The sequence below is a fragment of the Giraffa tippelskirchi genome, chromosome 2, assembly GCF_054371585.1.
Source record: "Giraffa tippelskirchi isolate mGirTip1 chromosome 2, T2T-mGirTip1v1.2.pri, whole genome shotgun sequence".
In the NCBI taxonomy this organism is placed as follows: Eukaryota; Metazoa; Chordata; class Mammalia; order Artiodactyla; family Giraffidae; genus Giraffa; species Giraffa tippelskirchi.
In genome coordinates, this window is record NC_137276.1 from 87,777,696 (window position 1) to 87,800,547 (window position 22,852).

The 22,852-nt window shown below is 39.5% G+C and overlaps 1 protein-coding gene and 1 long non-coding RNA gene across 3 annotated transcripts in view; one reads left to right on the forward strand and one right to left on the reverse strand.

The window, feature by feature from the left end:
* The window catches only part of LOC145539811 (uncharacterized), a 121,676-nt gene extending 119,821 nt beyond the window's left edge, over positions 1–1,855 (reverse strand). The window contains exon 1 of one of the 2 annotated variants that reach the window (XR_014077968.1): positions 1,642–1,785. This is a non-coding gene — a long non-coding RNA (uncharacterized LOC145539811). Of the gene's footprint in view, positions 1–1,641 lie in introns of both variants that reach the window. The other variant, XR_014077969.1, reaches the window with a different exon arrangement.
* On the forward strand, positions 1,506–19,617 carry LOC145539803 (phospholipid scramblase 4-like). The gene is given in 9 exon segments (XM_081573962.1): positions 1,506–2,299; positions 4,553–4,731; positions 4,941–5,117; positions 8,059–8,294; positions 12,595–12,646; positions 13,725–13,936; positions 16,530–16,675; positions 16,677–16,689; positions 18,627–19,617. Coding segments are annotated over 7 exon segments (999 nt in total). The 5' UTR covers positions 1,506–2,299; positions 4,553–4,731; positions 4,941–4,993; the 3' UTR covers positions 18,843–19,617.
* The last annotated feature ends 3,235 nt before the right edge of the window (positions 19,618–22,852 follow it).

The window sequence follows — 22,852 nt, forward strand, 5'->3', positions numbered from 1 at the left end:
GCCCACAATGCGGGAGACCTGGGTTCAATCCGTGGGTCGGGAAAATCCTTTGGAGAAGGGAATGGCAACCCACTTCAGTATTCTTGCCAGGAGAATCCCATGGACAGAGGAGTCTGGTAGGCTACAGTCCATTGGGTTGCAAAGAGTTGGACACGAAACTGAGAGACTTTCACACTATTTCTACATTTGAAAAATATTCTTTGCAATTTCTATGGAAAAATACAGTATTTTTTAAAAAAACTTATTCTCAAATAGCATGCATATCAAGGAAAATGGAAAATTCCAGAACTTCCCTCCCATATGCTTTCCCCTATCCAAACTTCTCCCATAGTGGGGGCACTGCCGAGTTCTCTTCAGAGTGTAATCTATTTTTGTCCGGTTCTAATTCCTTATAAGATCAGGGACTTCTAGATTCTCCCAGTTCCCGTCAGTGTGTAACCAAATAGGACCACTCCTGGTCTTCTCAGAACAGAACTCCTGTACCCAGATTCCTCCGCCCGCCTCTTGTCTTGTAGAAAATCTTTAGCTCCAAGGCCTTCACCAAGTTCCAAATAATAAATGTAATGAGAGAAGTGAGAGAACACAGAAAGGAAAACAGTCAAACAAGACAAACTATAATATCGATAGCCATTACACAAAGTCAAAGGGGTAGGGGTAGCTCCCCTACCCCTCTTTCCTGACACCACTTCCTCCCTCCCTCCGACATTAAACTGGCCTCCTCCGACTCTGTGGAAAACAAAACAAATGCCTGATCTCAAAGGCTTAAGTTCCCTGATCTCAAAGGCTATAGATAATATTCTGAGCCATATCCTTTGAGCACTTTTGCAGAAATTGAAAACCCCAGCATGTGGAAGACGTCAACCCCAGCATGTGGAAGACGTCAACCCCAGCATGTGGAAGCACGTATGACGCTCACAAGCAGGTAGACCCCAGACTGGCTGGAACCAGAAGGCTGAAGATGTTGTCTCCGGATTACCTCACCACCAACCAATCAGAACAATGGCCAGGAGCCGATTATCTACCCCACACCCTGCCTCCTTCACTCTGGCTTAATAACTTCTTGCCTGAAGACCATCAGCGAGTTCCGACCTTTTAAGCACCAGCTGCCTAGACTGCTTGCTTGGCATTGTGCAATAAACCACTTTCCTTCACCACAACCCTGGGACAATAGATGGGCTTTACTACAGTGACCCAACAGCAGCTTTACTGACCCAACAGACAAAAAAGAATTGTGTTCCTCCCCCATGGACCATAGACCTGAACCTCAGTAGTTTAAAATCAATACTTGTGCCTAACAACGGTAATTAACAAATGCCATTTTTTCTCTCAGAAAACACAGGCAACCCTGCTCCCCTACTCCTCTCTCCTGAGACCACTTCCTCCCTCCCTCCGACATCAATCTGGCCTCCTCCGACCCTGTGGAAAGGAAAACAAATGCCTGAGCCCTGAACCTCCGTTTTCGGCCAGCACTGCATCGCCAAGACCAAGCGTGCAAGCCAACGGTCGGGGGAGGAGGGGAACGACAAGTGCAAATGAACAGCGCTTCTTTTCCTTCCTGGACTCGCTAACCTCTGTCAGGAAGTCCTGCCTCACAGGCTCTAGAAAGTGTAACCGTCGACTGGCTCTTATCCTTTTCTTTACCTCGCGTGAGAGCGGTGACGGTGACAACTTGTTTTTCCTTGTTTTCCTATCTCCTGCGTTTTTCGCTTGTAAACTGGCTCCAAGTGGCGGCCGCGCCTCCAGGGACCGCTGACCGCGGAGGCGGCGGAGCGCCCAGCACGCGGCGGAGCGGGGAGGGCGCCCCAGGAGGCTCCCTGCCCGCGGGACTATGCCCCCAGGCCAGCGCCCCTCCCCCACCATCTCTATTTTAATGTGCATTTGAACATCCTCCTCTGCCTTCTCCCTTTACCTGCCCCGCCCCTTTCTCGTTTTTAGGCGGATGAAATCAGACCCCAGGCCCTACGTCCCGGGTGCCGAGGGGACACCTGACCTGGCGGTAAGTGGGGCTGGGCCCCTGCGAACTGAGGTTCGAGGCCGGCAACGCCCCGCGCCGCATCTTCAGGTAGTTCCTGAAGTTTCGGGGCACCGGGAGGCAGCCGGCTCTGAAGACGGCGGCCGTTGCCCCGGGACGAAGGCTCTGTTGGCTCGAGTTTTCCGCCTGGGCCCGCCCCTAGGGCCGCTTGCCACTCGCCGCGTTTCTGTCCCGCAGGCCGAGTCTCGCCGGACCGGGCTCCTCTGGGGTCTCGGGCTGGCGCTCCTTCCGCACGGCGCTGGGGACCCGGGTCAGGTCAACTCGCAGGTAAAAGGGTTTGCAGTCACTTCTTAACGTGCTTTGCTGGCAGAGGGGCGGGGATTACAGGGAGAACCCATCTCTCACTTTAGCGTTCAGGCAAACTGGAAAGATGGAGTTATTTCGGGCGCTCCTTCTCAGTTAAGTCGCAAGGGACTCTTTGCTACCTCATGGACCACCAGGCTCCTCTGTCCATGGGATTTTCCCAAGCTAGAATACTGGACTGGGCTGCCATTCCCTTCTCCAGGGGTCTTCTCCACGCAGGGTTGGAACCCCGTCTCTTGCATTGGCACTGAACAACCAGGGAAGCCCATTTCGGGGTGCACTTGCATGTAAAATAAAACTGGTATTTCTAGACTTAGGTTTTCTCTAAATTTTATATTCTCCCTTTTGTTCACCTTTATTGAGAACCTGCAGTGAACTCAGGTTTAACTAAAATTTAACTAATTTATTTAAATTTAAATTTTATTTATTTAAAATTTAACTAATTTTATATCACATATTTAAAATTGGAGCCACCTAAATAGGTCTATGGAGAAGGAAATGGTAACCCACTCCAGTATTCTTGCCTGGAGAATCCCATGGACGGAGGAGCCTGGCGGGCTACAGTTCATGGGGTCGCAAAGAGTCGGACACGACTGAGCAACTACCAAATAGGTCTCGGTGAAGTAAATACGTATGTACTAAGTTCATTTCTCACCTCCGTAAAGGATTATAAATCAGTATTTTAAACTGCATGTCTCTCTGATAGGAATATACACGTAGTCTTCTGTTCTGACATCATGTTTAAGGTGAAACACTACTATCTTCTCCATCAAATTTGAAAAGAATGTTCACCATCACACATACTGTGAATTTTACAGCCAGGAAAATTAGGTAGGAAAAGTTAACATTCTGATTGGAAAAAAGAAGATGCAAAGAACTACCTTTACACATAATATGGTTGCATTCCTTGAATGTCCAAATGTAACAACTGAAAAGCTCTTTGAAAAAGTAAAATTTAGTAAACTGAATAACTAATCTTAATCTATAGAAAAACTTTGCATTTCATGTATATTAACATCTAGAAAAAAAAACTTTTCGGGTTATGAACAAGCAACACAAAATCTACAGGACCTATTTTTAAAAGATGCAAAACTATAAGGGAAAATGCATATATACAAATGTATCTATGAAAGTACATATTTTTTTTCCTCCTAAAGAAATTAATAAATTAAATACAGTCTTAGAATTTTTTTGGTTTGTTTTTCTAACTCCACTGTTTAGTTCAGACAAAACACCTGAGAATAGTTAGGAGATTTTCAAAAAGGAAACTGTAAATATCATTTCAAAGCTATAGTGATTAAAAGACAATAGCATACACCTAGGACCAGATAGGTTAACAAAATTGATGATCTAAGACTTCTATTTTGTTTCAACTTGCTGGTTTGTTTCTACTGATTATCTTTTCTTAGTACAGTAATACCTTGAGTTCATTTCATTTTTAAATTGATTTTATGGTTTAACATTTGAATACTGTTTCTATTCATTTACAAATATGAACATTACTATCTTCCTGTATTTGGCACAGAGTCATAGGGAATTTATATTGGTCACATCTAAAGAAAGATACTTAAAACCCATGAGGAAAACAAGGTAAAGAAAAGTAAGAATAGGAAAGAGCTGATAATAATGAAAGGCTTACCTTGAAAGAGGAGATCTGAAAAGTGGGCCCTGAGTGTTCTAGCAACAGATATAAGGAGAGAAACACATTTATGGGACTTTTATTTTCTGAGATAAGTCAACCAATTCTTTCAAAAATGCTGAACTATTCCTCATACTGAGGGCTTCCCCAATGGCTCAGCTGGTAAATAACCCACCTGCCAATTCAAGAGACAGAGGGTTGGGAAGACTCCTTGGAGAATGAAGTGGGAACCCACAGCAGTATTCTTGCCTGGAGAATTCCATGGACAGAGGAGCCTGGCGGGCTACATTCCATGGGGTCGCAAAGAGTTGGATGTGACAAGTGCATGTGCACACACATGTTCCTGATACTGAGGCCAGGAGAATATGTCTACAGTCTGAGTAAAAGGAAAGGGTATAACATGAAATGTGACATCAACACCTTCTTTTCAGTAATTATAGTGACATCAGTTTTAGGAAAAATAAAATAGAGTCACTAGCAAAGTGAACTAAATCACCTCTAAATGAATTATGTTTGCACACTGCCTTTTAAAGCATTAAGTATTTATGTTGCTTTGTTTTGAACTTACTTTGACACAGCCACTTTCCAAAAAGGATATGGGGGAAAAAATCAGATTCATGTCATATATGCCAAATTCTTCATACTGAATTAGAGGACAAAGAATTTTGACTATCTTGGAAGGAATTTGGATATACAATCAAGAGCAGTATCAGGTCATATGAACCACCAGCCTGAGAACTCAGTGCATAAATCACAAGTATGGTATAATTGCTCAGCTTTACTTTTTTCATTTATGTTCAGCCTAAGAATTATGTGTGTATAGATTAATGTCTAATATATAATATATTTTACATGTTTTATAGTTAATATAGTGATATATATTGTAGTGATTACATACACTGATGATTTAGCATATTAAAAATTTAATATCTTCAGTCATCAAATTATTTTATTTCTCCCTTGTAGTCCACCTCTCTCTAAGGCCTATTACCACAAGCCTTGATCAAACTGTCAATGAAATGGAAAATAAAACAGAGCTCCTGGATCTAATGCCTAGTGCTCCTCCTGCCTACAACTGCCATTTAAATTCATCAGATCCAAATTCTGATGCCCCTCCAGAATACAATTCCCATTTTGTACCTGGTAAGTTAAATATTCACTTCGACAGAAAATGACACTAAGAATTAAGGTTGCTCTTTTAATTAACTGATTAGTTTCTTGATTCAACAAATAAATATTGCATGCCTGCTGGATTCCAAGTAGTTTACTGGCTGTCAAGTGGAACAGATTCCTGCCCTCAAAGAATTTACAGCCTCCTGGGGTCAGAAGTTGTGAAAACATTGATGGCATTCTCCACATTATTAGGGAAATATGAAGCGAGTATTGTAGAGGCACAGAAGACAGAGTAACTGGTTCTCCCAGAGATGAAAGTGAAATAAAAGTGTTAGTCATTCAGTCGTGTCTGACTCTTTCCAATCCCATGGACTATAGCACCCTCAGACTCCTCTGTCCATGGGATTTCCCAGACAAGAACACTAGAGTGGATCACCATCACCTTTTCTCCAGGAGATCTTCCAAACCTGAGGATCAAACCCAGGTTTCCCACATTGCAGGCAGATTCTTTACCATCTGAGCCACCAGGGAAGCACAGAAGACAGAGTAACTGATTCTGCCAGGGATGAGGGAAATCCTAACTAAGTAAGTAAAGTTTTGTTGTCATGATAAGGATTTTCACAACCCCCCAAAAAAGTGGGAAGGGACCAAGCCTGGGAGAAAGAAAAACACATCCAGAAGCACAAGGTCATGAAGTCCTGGTGGTTTCTTGGGGACATGCTAAAGGCCTATTTGGGACAAACAGCAGAAGTGCAGAGAAATGATGGTGAAAGGTCTTGAGTGCAGATAAGGAGTTTGCATCTTATCCAAGAGACCATGGGGGAGTCTGCAGATGCTGTTTAACAGGCCATCGGGACTATAAAGTGGATACTTGAGTTTGTTTTTTCATCACCTTCCCGACTTCTGGCACAGAGTCCAGTGAATAATGAGTGCTCAGTGAATATCCTGTAAACAGGTAGTTGATATCTAATAAGACAGGTCTAAGGAAAACTCAGCAGTGGCCACAGGACTGGAAAAGGTCAGTTTTTATTCCAATCCCAAAGAAAGGCAATGCCAAAGAATGCTCAAACTACCGCACAATTGTATTCATCTCACACACTACTAAAGTAATCCTCAAAATTCTCCAAGCCAGCCTTCAGCAATACGTGAACTGCAAACTTCCAGATGTTCAAGCTGGTTTTAGAAAAGGCAGAGGAACCAGAGATCAAATTGCCAACATCCGCTGAATCATCGAAAAAGCAAGGGAGTTCCAGAAAAACATCTATTTCTGCTTTATTGACTATGCCAAAGCCTTTGACTGTGTGGATCACAATAAACTGTGGAAAATTCTTAAAGAGATGAAATACCAGACCATCTGACCTGTCTCTTGAGAAACCTGTATGCAGGTCAGGAAGCAACAGTTAGAACTGGACATGGAACAACAGATTGGTTCCAGATAGGAAAAGGAGTACGTCAAGGCTGTTTATTGTCACCCTGCTTATTTAACTTATATGCAGAGAACATCATGAGAAACACTGGGCTGGAAGAAGCACAAGCTGGAATCAAGATTGCCAGGAGAAATATCGATAACCTGAGATATACAGATGACACCACCCTTACAGCAGAAAGTGAAAAGAAACTAAAGAGCCTCTTGATGAAAGTGAAAGAGGAGAGTGAAAACGTTGGCTTAAAGCTCAACATTCAGAAAACTAAGATCATGGCATCTGTCCCATCACTTCATGGGAAATAGATGGGGAAACAGTGGCTGACTTTATCTTTTTGGGCTCCAAAATCACTGCAGATGGTGATTGCAGCCATGAAATTAAAAGACGCTTATTCCTTGGAAGGAAAGTTATGACCAACCTAGATAGCATATTAAAAAGCAGAGACATTACTTTGCCAACAAAGGTCCGTATAGTCAAGGCCATGGTTTTTCCCGTGGTCATACATGGATATGAGAGTTGGACTGTGAAGAAAGCTGAGTGCCAAAGAATTGATGCCTTTGATATGTGGTGTTAGAGAAGACTCTTGAGAGTCCCTTGGACAGCAAGGAGATCCAATCATTCCATCCTAAAGGAGATCAGTCCTGGGTGTTCATTGGAAGGACTGATGTTGAAGCTGAAACTCCAATACTTTGGCCACCTCATGCAAAGAGTTGACTCATTGGAAAAGACCCTGATGCTGGGAAGGATTGCGGGCAGGAAGAGAAGGGGATGACAGAGGATGAGATGGTTGGATGGCATCACCGACTCAATGCACATCGGTTTACGTGGACTCCAGGAGTTGGTGATGGACAGGGAGGCCTGGCGCGCTGAGATTCATGGGGTCGCAAAGAGTCAGACACGACTGAATGACTGAACTGAACTGATTAATTAATGATTTTGAGTGCTTGTCTTCTTAAACATCATGTTTCTTTAAGGTAATCTGGTTTTCTTGACTGTGATCTTTTTTTATATTGACAGAGTTAAAATTTAACTGATCCTTGGTTGGAGGAAAGCTGTTTGAGAACCAGATGATGAGGGTATAAACAGGTGACTGAGTCACAGACAATGCTGCAGTCTAAATCATCACTTTGAAATTAGCACATGACTTCAAATCTCAGTGTTACCACTTATGTGAACTGAAACAATAAGGGTAGAGAATATAAAAGTAGAAATTTGCATCATGATAATTTTATGCCAGACCCTGTGCTAACTAGCTTTATGTGATAGGCATAGAGAGGGTAACAAATTACTTAATCTCCTCAACCTTAGTTTTTGCACTTGAACTGGGCATAACTATCTCACAGGTATAAGAAGATTAAATGAGTTAATAATCTGGAAATCCTCCCACTACGTTTTTGGTACATGCCCCTTCCCTTAGAAAATGGAACTTCTTGTCATTGTTAAGAACCTGTCATGTGACTTATGTAATCTCCATATAAAAATTCATGCTAAGTCTTAATATATTAGTTTTCATTATATATAGTCATCTCATTTGTTTTTGAATGCAGGGCTCCTTGGACCAGCTGTCCCTTCACCTTCATACACCCCAGGAGACTTGCCTGTAGGATACTACAGCCCACAGCAACTCAGGACCCTCCCTTCATACCTGCCAACTGGTGGCACCCATCCTATACAGTACCAGCATGGCTGTTACCCTTCACCAAGTAAGTCTGCTCCATCAACTTGGATGCCAGAGCCAGTTCCTATGCTGGAGTGTCCTCCTGGTCTGGAATACTTATGTCAGGTACTTCACACAAATCCAAATTGTTTTCTTATGAAGTATGATCTGGGAGATCCAACAAGAAGAAATGAAAAGTTGAAGAGGGTGGGTAAAGGTGATGGGTTAGTGATGACAGGTGTCTAGTTTGTGAGACTTTAAAAGTGGTGGTACTACCTTAAATGTAGAGGATAGGGATTCTTTTAGTGGGAAGAGTGTGGTTTTCATAAAGAGAGCAGGTTGAACTGTAAGATATTCAAGGTGTCCTCTTGTAGAGAATTAGAAAAACAGGAGTAGGAATAGAAAAATGCTATGGTAGATGCAAGCTGGGGTGTCATTTACGAGGAACTAAGAGTGAACATGAAGAAAGGTGATGTGAAAGAAACAGATACTTAATGGCCAAATCATCAAGTGGCTTGACCCCTTGCTTTCCCTCACCACTCATAATTCATTAGCCGCTCCAGCCCCCACAAAAACCTAATACCTTAGTAAAAAATAAGGTGATTACCAAGCATATATGGGCTTCCCTGGTAACTCAGTTGTGAAGAATCCACCTGCCAATGCAGGAGATGGAGGTTCAATCATTGGATAGGGGAGATCCCCTGGAGAAAGAAATGGTAACCCATTCCAGTATTCTTGTCTGGAGAATCCCACGGACTAAGGAGCCTGTCAAGCTATAGTTCATGGGGTCACAAAGAGTTGGACGTGACTGAGAGACTAAACAACAACAACCAGGCACACATAGCTTCAAGCCAAGTCTATAAGACTCCCCCTCCCACAAAATGGTGATCTCCGCAGTCCCTTCTACATAAAAATTGTAGAAACACCCTGAAACCCTGAGCAGAAATTTGAGGAGAGGCAGGTTTGGTGAACAAAATGGTGTACACTCAAAAATTGTACCCTAAGATAAAGCTGTTAGTGGAAAACCTTCTGTAATCTTGGCCCATTTGGTTTTGGATGCCAGGGGTTCTGAAGTTCATTGTGAGCAAAAGACTATAATTCAATACTTGTCTCCCAATATAGTCAATAAAATATTCCTTGAGGTTGCCAAGTTCCTTTTGGCAATTCTACATATTGTTAATCTTGTGCATTGCAAACTATTGATACGATGCTATAGAAACAATGTGTGAAATTCAATACAGTTGTATTAGGAAACTGAAATTTAATGCAAAAATTTCATTAAATTTTCTTTTTGTAAAACAACTATAAATACACATAAAAGTCATTAAACTGCTAGAGTAAACCCTTTTATAGAATCTTTATAGGAATACATTTTGGAAAATCATTTTTCTACTCACACTAGTAGAGGAATATGTCCTTGTAAGCCTAGGTTCTCCTAGACCATTTCCCTTTCTTTTAAAATTGTACAGATTCATATCAATGTGTGGCAAAAACCACTACAACATTGTAAAGTAATTAGCCTCCAATTAAAATAAATAAATTTTAAAAAAAGAAAAGGAAAAAATAAAAATTATAATGCATAATAAAAAATAAAATTGTAGAACTTTAAAATTACCTAAGTTCAAAAAAGTTGTTCAACTTTTTCTGTTACCTTGACAGATACTATCGATTCACTTTTCCCTTTCAGAAATGGTTCAGTTAAAAAACAAAACCAGAAATAAACAAAAAATAAAACAGGCTTTGGAGCCAGACAATATGGTTTTTAATTCTGACTTTATCCCCTACAAGCTCTGCAACCTTTAACACACTTCATAACCTGTTGGTGTTTTAATTCCTTCACATATAAAACAGTACTATCTATCCCTGCCCTACTGGGCATTATGAGAATTATTGACATGTATGCAGATGACACTACCCTTATGGCAGAAAGTGAAGAAGAACTAAAGAGCCTGTTGATGAAAGTGAAAGTGGAGAGTGAAAAAGTTGGCTTAAAGCTCAACATTCAGAAAACTAAGATCATGGCATCCGGTCCCATCACTTCATGGCAGATAGATGGGGAAACAGTGGAAACAGTGGTTGACTTTATTTTTCTGGGCTCCAAAATCACTTCAGATGGTGACTGCAGCCATGAAATTAAAAAGCGCTTACTCCTTGGAAGGAAAGTTATGACCAACCTAGATAGCATATTAAAAAGCAGAGACATTACTTTGCCAACAAAGGTCCATATAGTCAAGGCTATGGTTTTTCCAGTGGTCATGTATGGATGTGAGAGTTGGACTATAAAGAAAGCTGAGTGCCACAGAATTGATGCTTTTGAAGTGTTGTGTTGGAGAAGACTCTTGAGAGTCCCTTGGACTGCAAGGAGATCCAACCAGTCCATCTTAAAGGAGATCAGTCCTGGGTGTTCATTGGAAGGACTGATGTTGAAGCTGAAACTCCAATACTTTGGCCACCTGATGCGAAGATCTGACTCATTGGAAAAGACCCTGATGCTGGGAAAGATTGAGGGCAGGAGGAGAAGGGGATGACAGAGGATGAGATGGCTGGATGGCATCATTGACTCAATGCACATGGGTTTGGGTGGACTCCGGGAGTTGGTGATGGACAGGGAGGCCTGGCGTGCTGCAGTTCATGGGGTTGCAAAGAGTTGGACACGACTGAGTGAGTGAACTGAACTGAACTGAACTGAATATAATTCCTGGCACACAGGAAATACTGAATAAATGAGAACTATATTGATGCTGTTTAGTTAAAATGCCTCCTTGGCTGTGAGTGGAAGGCACACACCCAATCATTGTTCAGTATCTTCCCTAGATCTTTGAGATGTCATACGGAAGATATGTAGATCCTTTTCAGGACCTGTTAGTGGAATTCTCTCTAGCATAGCCGGATTATTTGGTGTCTGAGAGTTAAGTTTGCCAGAGACTCCAATAAATCCTCAAATAACTACTCCTAAACAGCCACAGTTTGTTATGGGGTAAATTTCTCCCACAATGAATAGCTTCACTTCTTTAGGATATTTTGCCCACCAGTGGACATTTTACCAAGTAGTGAATATGTTTTATCTTTTAATCCTAGATTTAAGATGCTAGAATATTTTAAAGGGATGGTAAACCATTTTAATGGCCACTTTTGAAATATCACAAGACATTTTCAGACTCCCCCCACCACCATCTTGTGTTTTCACAGAAGAAATACTACTGAATTAACCATGGATTGTGTTATCTCTGTCTGCATGTAATCACTCACATGACTAAACACTCATCATTTCAATTCATTTCAAAATGTATTCATTAACTTATTCAACAAATTCATTGACTTATTCAACAAATAATTAAAAAATATGGCATTTCGGTCAATGTTCTATATTCACAGATTAGGAATGATGTAAAATTGTATAAGGTATTATCAGTCTGTCCTCAAGGAGGTTTCCTCTGTTAGAAGGAATCAAATATAATAGGTAATGGAACTGTCAAATGTCTATCTTGGGAGTAATTCTGAAATAAAGTCAAGATAAAATATTTATCTAATGGTATTCCCAACCTCCTTTTCCTTTGCCCTAATCCTAGTCACATGTTGCCTGCCCTTTGCAAACTTTTCCTAATTAAAGTATGTGCTGCGGGAAGATCTTGGTGTTTAGTAGTGTACGTGAATGGCAGTCACTATGTTATTTTCTCAGAAGTACCCATGAAATGATATAAAATTGGACATTCCTGAGTAAAGTCCACTGGCTAATTCACTCTCCGTAAGCCACCGAGAAAACTGGCTTCTCTGTGGCTGGTCCATATTAAACCATCATGAACTTCCTGACAACTCCAGTCTGTGGGAGACCTGTCAGGTGTCAGTGAGTGGAGATTGAGGGGACTAAGCTGGGAGCAGTCTATGTCAACACAACTTCTTCTCAATTCAGTCACTGTAACAGGAAGGTGATTTTCTGATATTTTAGATAAATGTTTCGATCTTTTATGGTAGAACTGGAGGAAACTGTTTTTCCTATCTGGTCATCTCTGCTAATAACCATCTGATCAGGTGCAAATAGGCTAATTTCACTTGATAAAATATATTTTTAATTAATTCTATTCATATTAAGTGAAGTGAAGTGAAGTTGCTCAGTTGTGTCTGACTCTTTGCGAACCCATGGACTGTAGCCTACCAGGCACCTCAGTCCACGGAGTTTTCCAGGCAAGGTGGAGTGGGTTGCCATTTCCTTCTCCAGGGGATCTTCCCAACACAGGGATTGAACCTGGGTCTCCCGCATTGCAGGCAGATGCTTTACCATCTGAGCCACCAGGGAAGCCCTGATGCTTTATGCTATTAAAGACACTTTAAAAATCAATTAATATGCTATAATATATGATCAATTTCTTTTCTAATGCTGACTTAATTCTTTTATTTCTCTCCTAATTGCTTTTTTCTCTCCCAACAGTTGGACTACATACATGTTCTTCAGCATTTTGAGTCTGTGGAAAGTATGTGTAATTCAACAATGTTCAACAGTATTTGAATAAGTTGGAAGTTTGAATCAGCAACATTATAATCAGAATTATCCAGTAGCCACTTTCTTCTTTAGATTAATCCATTTTAATGGTTCAAAGAAGAAAGGTTTCCTTTAGAAACTAAGAGAATTATCTTTGTATAATTGTATTTATTTATAAATCATGTAATCATCAAATCTTATATATTATCTTAGTTCTTAGACTAAGTTCTAAGTTCTTAGACGTCTTAGACTAAGTTCTTCACTTAGTCCTTGTCTCCACTCCTATCATTAACTTGTGTAGATAAAGGGGGGAAAGAGCAGAAAAACGAAATGACTTAGCAAATGACAAGCAGAATCTTGATTTGCTGAATTCTAGTCCAGGGCTCTTGCTTTGGAAGTAGACAGAATGAGGACAGTTAACATGGAGACTGTCCTTCATCATTAAAACATTCCTGACCCTTAAAGCAACAGCTCTACACATTTGTTTGGCTACAGCATGAAGTTTTTAACTCTTCTTGGTCCTTTTCCTATGTGCAAGTTGCAATGACACTAATCATCTTCCACAAGCTGACTAATTCATGATGCAACATACAATCTCATCAAAATACTTTTATAAGTCAAATTTTCTGGGTATAGGTATTATATAAGACATGATCAGTCTTCTTCAATATGGTTTCAATCTTTACTCTTATGTGAAAAAAATTGTTTTAATCATTTTACTCTGAGATTAAAATAAATGTTTTAAATTCTAAAAGATCTAAATACTTACAAGAATTATAAAATATTTTGATGTTTGAATCAGTTGCATTTGTTTCACATGAAATTTTTAAAAAGTTGTTTTTCTTTACACCTGTAACAAATGTTGCACAAATAACTTCTTGAGGACTATTTTCACTACTTCTAATTTAAGATGGCTCTCTCATTTTGTGCTTTAATGATGGCAGGTTTTGAAAGTAATTGGAGAAGGAAATGGCAACCAACTCCAGTATTCTTGCCTGGAAAATTCCATGGACAGAGGAACCTGGTGGGCTACAGTCCATGGGGTCACAAAGAGTCGGACAATACTGAGTGACTAATACATTTTGAAACTAATTATAGATACTATGCTGAAAACAACCTGGACCAGATGGTTTACATTGTAACTGAAGAGGGAGCGGACTTCATGCAGAATGCTACTGAGACACTGAGGCCCTCTGTGCTCAGGGTCACTGATTTTATGGGCCAAGAAGTCATGACAATGCAGAGACCTTTCAAATGCACCTGCTTCTGTTGTCCCTCCTCTGGGCAAGAGGTCAGAAAATGAAAGTCTAATCCATTGTTTCTTCCTGATACAACTCTTCACCACATGGTTGTGCTCTTTCCAAAACCACGGAGATGGGGATTGTCACTGGCTCTGACAAGTCAGTATGGAAGAAGATTTGGGGGAGGGGGAAATTTAATTAATCAATTTAATTAATTCACCTAAGGAAAATCACCAAGGGATTTTCTAATGGGTTCGTGCTTTTTGGTGATAATTGGTAGGCCAAGAACAAATTAGAATTGTTTAGTCAGTGTCCACAGTTCTATCAGTTGTGTGTACTGAATCAGAAATTTACCTGTCACCTAGAACAGTAGTCACACAATTATCTAAAGGTACCTTTGGATCCCTAGATAAGGTATTGGTAAACATACACTTCAGTTCAGTCGCTCAATCGTGTCCGACTCTTTGCGACCCTATGAACCGCAGCACGCCAGGCCTCCCTGTCCATCAGCAACTCCCGGAGTCCACCCAAACCCATGTCCATCGAGTCGGTGTTGCCATCCAGACATCTCATCCTCTGTCATCCCCTTCTCCTCCTGCCCTCAATCTTTCCCAGCATCAGGGTATTTTCCAATGAGTCAGCTCTTCGCATCAGGTGGCCAAAGTATTGGAGTTTCAGCTTCAGCATCAGTCCTTCCAATGAACACCCAGGACTGATCTCCCTCAGGATGGACTGGTTGGATCTCCTTGCAGTAGGGACTCTTAAGAGTCTTCTCCAACACCACAGTTCAAAAGCATCAATTCTTCGGTGCTCGGCTTTCTTTCTAGTCCAACTCTCACATCCATGCATGACCACAGGAAAAACCATAGCCTTGACTAGACAGACCTTTGTTGACAGTGATGTCTCTGCTTTTTAATATGCTGTGTAGGTTGGTCATACACTTAGGCTTTTAGTATTCAAAGAGATTTTAGGTAACTTTACACAATCCATCACAACCCATGTCTTGCTACAGATAAAGAGAGTGGTTCAAAAGAGTTAAGTGCCTGATGATGGTGTTATGTTTGGCAGGTGGCAGTGCCCGAACTAGAAAGCAGATATTCTGAATTATGGTTTGGTTGTGCATGTGTATCTCAGTCACTTCAGTCATGTCTGACTCTGCGACCCTATGGACAGTAGCCCACCAGGCTCCTCTGTCCACGGGATTTCCCAGGCAAGCATACTGGAATGGGTTGCCATGCCCTCCTCTGGGGGATCTCCCCGACCCAGGGATCGAACCCGCATCTCCTGCAATGGTAGGCAGAATCTTTGCCACTAGCTCCACCTGGAAAGCCAACCCTTCTTCAAACTGTGCAGCTCTCAGAAGATTGTTTGCTACAAGGAAAAAGAAAGCGTTTTAAAAAGAGGCCAAACACAATTTTGAATTCCAGATATGTCACCCACTTAAATGTTTACAGTTTATTTAACTTCTTTGGGACCCAGTGTTCTTGTACTTAAAAATAGCCACAATAGTATCCACAGGATTTTTTAAAAGACATGTTTATTAGCCTTTATTAAATGTTAATTTATTTACATTAATAATTTAGTAAATGCTGATAATGATTATGTGATTTGATTTTCTATATAATAGAGACAATAATAGTACCTATCACTTGGATCTTTTTGAGGATTAAATAATAATAAATGTTAACTGCTCTGAACAGCACCTGGAACATAGTACACTGGTGGGAGAATGTTATTAATATTTATTTCCGTGTATCATACTTGATCACTACTGCTTTTGTAATAACAGTCTTATATTTGGGATGAAACTTTACTTCTAATCCTTGATTATTTTGGATATACTAGGAATTTTTCTTCATATTCATGGTTTGAGTTTTCTTCCAAGATTAAAGTAAGCCATGATGTAGTGTGGCTCCATGGGAAACAATCTACCTACCAATGCAGGAGACACAAGTTTGATCTCTGAGTTAGGAAGATACCTTGGAGAAGGAAATGACAACCCACTCCAGGATTCTTGCCTGGGAAATCCCATGGATAGAGGAGCCTGATGGGCTTCAGTCCATGGGGTCATCAAGAGTTGGACACAACTGACTACACACACACACATGATGTAGTAAAGCTAATCAAAATTATAGACTTATTCAATTTATGGAACATTTATACCATAATAGTTTTTTTTTTTCTGATTTCTCCACTTATATTTGTGTTGTGTGTGTATGCGTGTTTATTCTGTGAAATTTTATCACCTGTGTGGATTGCTGTATTCACCACAATACAGATACCGAACAGTTCCATCACCACAAATATCCCCTTTTATAACCACATCCACCATAGAATTACAAAGGGAACTGCCTGTTTTATAGCAAGCGGTATTCAAGCCTTCTCTGTGTCCTGAAGGAAAACATAGCCCCATCCTTCAAAGTTTCTTTCTGCAAAGATATCCTCGAAGTGTAAGAGTGAAGTACCAGAGAACCATGAAGGGCTATCTGTCCCAACAATAGTTTCCCTAGTCCTTGAATAAGTTAAGAGCATATCTAGTGGTGTGTGTGTGTGTGTGTGTATAGCATCTTCACCTCTGTCCCTGTGTGTGTGTGTGTGTGTGTAAATATAGCATCTTCACCTCTGTCCCTGCTTCATTGGCAGCTGGAGGTGCAGTGTCCTCCTGGCATCACCACTGGCTTTGTAGCTGAACACTGGAACCTGTGCAGGGTGGTGTACAGCCTCCAAAATGAGAAGAAAGAAGATACGATGAGAGTGCTTGGGCCATGTTCTACCTATGGCTGTGGTTCATTCTATTTTTGAGGTAACCTAATGTTAAAATAATGTATTTAGAATTTCTCTATGTGGGCAGATCAGCCTCTGAATGATCTTGTTTCAGTCCACTTTCACATATAAGTGAATTGAGGTTTATAATATCATGCAAAAAATGAATATAGGACTTTCCTGGTACAGTGGATAGGAATCTACCTGCCAGTACAGGGACACCGGTTCTATCCCTGGTCCAGGAAGATTCCACATGCTGTGGAGCAGCTAAGCTCATGTGCCACAACTCCGAGCCTGTGCTCGAGGGCCTGTGAGCCACAACTACTGAGCCCCCGTGGCACAACTCCTAAAGCCTGCGCACCTAGAGCCTGTGCTCCACAACAAGAGAAGCCACCGTAATGAGAAGCCTGAGCACCGTGACAAAGTGTAGCCCCTGCTCACCTCAGCTAGAGAAAGCCCATGTGCAGCAACCAGTGCAACCAAGAAATAAAGATTGCTTTTTTAAAAAAGCGTTAAAAAATAAAATAAACATAGTAGTATGATGAAAGAGTTAATTACCCAGCTGACATCAAAACATTTTCAAAGACTGCTAATGGGTTCCATCATCTTTTACCAAAATGGGAGGTCTTTTTTTATGATTTCAGCAAAGAGTAATAACTCACTAAAGATATCAAAAACTTTCTGAGAGACAGCCTGACCTAATCTATTTTTTAATACAGACAGGACTTATAACAGGTCATACTATAGCACTTTTTCAGTAAAAAAAAAAATTGCCTTTCAGTGTCTATGAGAAATTTCTTATTATCTAACAGTATGATTTGACAAAAGAAATTTATAGAAATATTTCCAGGATTTTTTAAAGATTCCTTTCTGAATGCTTGACAATCCAGCTAAGTTCATCATGTTTATCCAGTAAACTTTTCAAGGTCCCATATTTATTTCACCATATTATCCGGCATTGCTTATCTGATTAAAAAAAACAAAAGTTACTGTAGCAAAGAGAAAATGTGGCTGAGCTAAAGTGTGGGAAGGATGGAGTATATTATTCCCATGAGCAAGCAACATTAGCATATTCACCTTACAGTAAGTGCCAGGGTCTCCCTTTTAGAAGCAGAAGTCCTTTGGTGTCCTAGGATACCTTAAAGCTGGTGAGCTTAACCTACAAAAGCTTGTGTGATTATATGGATTTTATGAAGTGCACAGTACCGTACCTCCTTGCTTTTTCATGTTGCTTGCTAAGCTGGAGGAGAATCCTCCCAATCCTCAGTCCTAATCCTTTGCTATAATGAGAAGAATTTAGTAAGTAATTCATATCATACCTCATGACACAAGTTTCCCCTAATGCTTCATTTAAAGATGAAGAAAGAGCATCAGCCTGATAATTTTAAGACGTAGTCCATTCTCTACATTTGCCTCTCTATTCTTGCCCTGCAAATAGGTTCATCTGTACCATTATTTTAGATTCTATATATATGTGTTAATATATGATATTTGTTTTACTCTTTCTGACTTATTCACTCAGTATGACCGACTCGGGGTTCATCCACACTACTGCAAATTACCCTTTCACTCCTTTTTATGGTTGAGTAGTATTCCATTGTATACATGTACTACGTTTTCTGTATCCATTCATCTGTAGATGGACATTTAGTTTGCTTCCATAACTTGGCTGTTGTAAATAGTGCTGCAGTGAACATTGGGGTGCGTGTATCTTTTTGAATTATGGTTTTCTCAGGATATATGCCCAGTAGTGTGATTGCTGGGTAATATGGTAGTTCTATTTTTAGCTCTTAACTAGTTGCATAGTACCTAACCCTTCTTAACTATAATTTCCTCATTTGAAATTACATTAAGTTCTATGTCCTTTTCCTGAACTGTTTTTGTGCTCTCTCAATATAAATTGCTTCTAATTAGAAAATTAAAACATGTATTTTAACACTTTTCAATCATCACAAAGTCTCATTCTTGTCTTTCTAGGTAAGATTACTTGATGGCATATCTAGCATGGGAAGTATTACTTGGAAGTGGAATGGTGTGTTATCAGCAGTGAGCAATGCTGACCACTTTGAAATTCACTTCCCATTAGACCTGGATGTGATGATGAAACTCATGCTTTTTGGAGCTTGCTTCTTCATTGTAAGTCTGTCACTTTCGAGTTATCTTGAAAATGTTATTCTTTCTGATGAGGAATAGTAGTACAGAGTGCTGGGAAGGGAATAAATATGAGAACTAGGACATCTCCTGCCTCTGCCACACTCGGTAGGTACATGACTTGTGACATGATTCAGTTGAAAAGGTCAGTCAGTAAATTTGAGTTATTCATTAACCTACACTGAAGCCAGGAACAGTCTCTAGTATATCTGAAATGCTCAGTGAATGCTGAATGAATGAATGAATAAAAGTTCTGTTATTTGTAAAACATGGGTGGCTATTTAAGGGGAATCAAAGATAAACAAAATAGTACTATCTCCCGTAGCAAATGTAAAAAAATTAAATATATAGCTAGAATATGAAGCTTACCAAGAGTTTCTAATATAAAATGAATGAAAATTAATCTTCTCCAGACCATGTCATGAGACAGGTGTCAATTACTTCTATTTTTTAGAGATAAAACTAAAATTTTTCAGGGGTTCATAGTAGGCAGATGGAAGTACTGAGGAATCTCGTCCCTCAAATGGAATTGTAATGAAGGGAGTTGGAAAGAAAGGGAGAGACTTGAAAGGTCCTGAAAGAGAGGGTCGCAGAACGGGCAGAATTTAGCTGATACAAAAGTTTAGTGAGCTCATAAGTTCAAAGTTCCAACAGAAAACTTGATGAGGCAGCCTGCTGTCTTAACTCTGTTTTCCCAGTCCCCTAGGGTAGGCTGGTGGTCAGTGCCACTGGCATGTGTGGTGGGGCAGGAAGAGGTCTAGGGCTGCAGTGACTGTGGTACATCCACTCTTGAAATCAAAACTATATTCTGTTTACCCAACCATGTGTGTATCTTAGAGCATCTATCCATGTTAACAGTTTTTGGATTCTAAGAAATCAAAATATATGTACAGTAACTTAACACATTATAAGGCAAATGATTTACCTTGGAAACATATATGTAAGTGTAGTTAAAAAAATAAATTCTAAAAATAAGTTTTAAACACATATAATTAGATAGCTGAATGGTCGCCTGTTACATTTTCCCATGGTTCTTAGTTCTACTGCTGATATCAACAAAGGACCAGTCATGTGAAATCAAATAACTTTGTTACATATAATTTCTAGGTTTACCTTATAATTAAATGCAGGCCAGACTTACATGCATCTGGGTAGATTTTGAGGAAAAAAAATCCTAATCATAAAATAGGTGGATAATGTAACCAATTACTTGTAATAACAAAGATGCTAACTGTGATGCTAACGATGATAGGGGCAGCTGTTCCTTTTTAGTGTTTTTATAGTATATGCATGCTTCTGGTTCTACCTACTTTCTGGGTAGTAACTCATTGAATTCTTATATGTTAGATAAGTTACTATGATGATTCCCATTTTAGAGATGGGAAAACTAGGGTTAGTTATCTTGTGGAAAGCCATCCAGTTACGTAAGTATCCAAAAGCCACTATTGAAGGTAACTGCAGAGACTATACCTTAAACCACTGTGCTGTGTGGGTGCCTCTTTCAATCTCTGTGTGATCTCTGGTTTCTTTCTGTGTTAACACAGAGGAAGAGAAGCAGGATAAATGGTGGCATGTTGCCTCATGTGTTTTTAAAATTTTAGTAGAATCCCATGAGGCTCTAAGGAGGTCTTGTCTGAGGGTATGTTTTTCCTTCCTCTGGTGTCCCAATGATGCAACCAACTGAAGACCACTTTTTATGTTATTCTGTCAATTTGGTACTTCCCATATCCTGTATATGTTTTAAATGTGAAACCCTAAACAAGTACAAATCTTGATTATGAATTCTTAATGGACAGTTTTCTCCCTACCTCTGGCACAGACTAGTGCAGTCAAGCATTTTATTAATCCTCATTCACCAAATTTTTTTTTCTGGTTTCTCTTTTATACTGCATTGTGTCCCTTAGAGGGTTCCCATGCTATTGGGAGCTTCTTTAATACAATACATTTATTGCTCAGGCCCACTGCCTTGCCACAATCAGTGGAATCAAATCGGAAATTGGCAACTTTTAGAAGCCAAAGAAAATGCCTGTGTAACACATAGAATTTTCAGATTTTTCCTTACTTTCTGCTGCACAGATTTCTCTAAATTTCCTAGGAGTTTGGCTTCGTATGGAAATAGGTTTTAATTATGCAGTTTTCCCTGGAACAGGGGTTTCAACTGCAGGTCCACTTGTATACAATTTTTTTCAGTAAATATGTAGTATAATACCACATAATCCACACTTGGTTGAATCCACAGATACAGAACTGTAAAGTTATATGTGGATTTCTGATTCCCACTGCCCACATTGTTCAGGAGTCAACTGTACTTTAGTTAGCACTTTTTGATTTTCACATTATCTACTTTGAACATTCCAGAAATGGAAATGACATGGTTTGCTAGTGCCAAGAACATAGGCAGAGTCCTCAGACATCAACATAATTAAAATAATTTTCTCCTTGTGAATTATTGTTTGCAATGACTAAAAAAGATAGTCCTTTGTTTTCTGTTTAAGATAACATATGCAATGTTTCTGTCAGATGGCATTCATACAGAATTTCCAATTGTCTTAAAATGTTTGTTTCCACTGTTGTTTATTATGTAAAACATCATTCAGTTAATATAGGAGCAACTATCTTATGATCCAGGATACAGAAAAGTTTATCTTGGAAAAACTGATGAAACCATATTTCTTCTGAAAATTTCAAGAGCATGTTTGCTCAGTTATTTTCACTAACAGTCATTGAAATTATTTACTCTTTTTTTTTTTTTGCTAAAAACAAGCAAAACAGATTTAGAAAATAAACAAATTTTAGACTCTTGCTTATGCAAGGATAGGCAGATGAGGGATGCCAGTGAGAATAATTAAAATGACAAAATATTTATCTAGTTTTTTTAATTAATTCTAATTGCTGCTCGCAGCTGTTTCTGTCCTCTCCACCATAAAACTGAATAAAACAAGCCTACCAAAGGAGGCAGCACTAGCTCATAGCTTTCTTTACTAAAATATACTCATTTTCTTAGCCAGAATTATGCCAGGTCTAATCAGTACATTTTAATAAATAGAAGCAAAGGGTTTTAGAGTTAGAAGGAACAGGAAGGAACAGGATCTGCTCTACATTCTAATGTACAAGTGAGAAAGCTGGAAAGGCCTAGTTCATGTATCCAAATTAGTACCAGAAATTAATACTAGAATCAGAACTGTGATTACACATCCCCCTTTTTTGTCCAGTATTCTGGCAATCACATCAGAAATTTGATTTAAAACATTTCAAGGTACTTTCATAACAATGACAGTTTAATTATTAATTATTTTAAATTAATTCTAAACTGTTTTAAACTCATGCAAACAGGGCCCATTTCAATCATCCAGACTCATCTCACAGCAGTCCTCTAACTATGGTGGAAGAACTGAATTACTCTGTTGCAGAAATAAACACTTTAAAAGTGTCTATGTCATGGATTACATAGAGGTTTATTTTATTTTAAATGTCGATACAGTTGTATCTTTACTTTCATGGCTACCATTCACATCTGAGTTTAATTTCTTTTATTAATATAACTGCTTTTAGATTTTTTTTCTAAAAGGATATTTAGCATTTGACAGATTCACTTTCACTGAGGTAATTTAATTATTGGTGGCACAATATCAGATGAGCACAGACAGAATCAAATCACTACCTTGATTAGCAGAAGGGAAGTATATTTAATGGGCAGTCAGATACAGTCTGCCCAGATATCATCCAGCCTTCCTGCTAGCCTGACAGAAGACGTGCCTGGGGGTGTGCGAATATTTTATTCAAAGGTCTAGCAGACTCAGTCAGCTGTGGAAATTATTCTGGGTACTGCAACAATATTTCCATGAGTTTATTTTTATTTTTTCATCAGTTTTAACATTTGCATTTTTGTTATGTTTTCTGTTTGTATATTTCTTTCTGTTCTGTTTGTCTTTGTGTATTTTGTCTACATGTAATCCATGCCGTTTGTTTGTGATATGGCTATAGCACCTGCTTGGAAATGGATATCAGGGAGAGATTGCGCCATTTTCTTCACTGATAAAGTTATAACATTC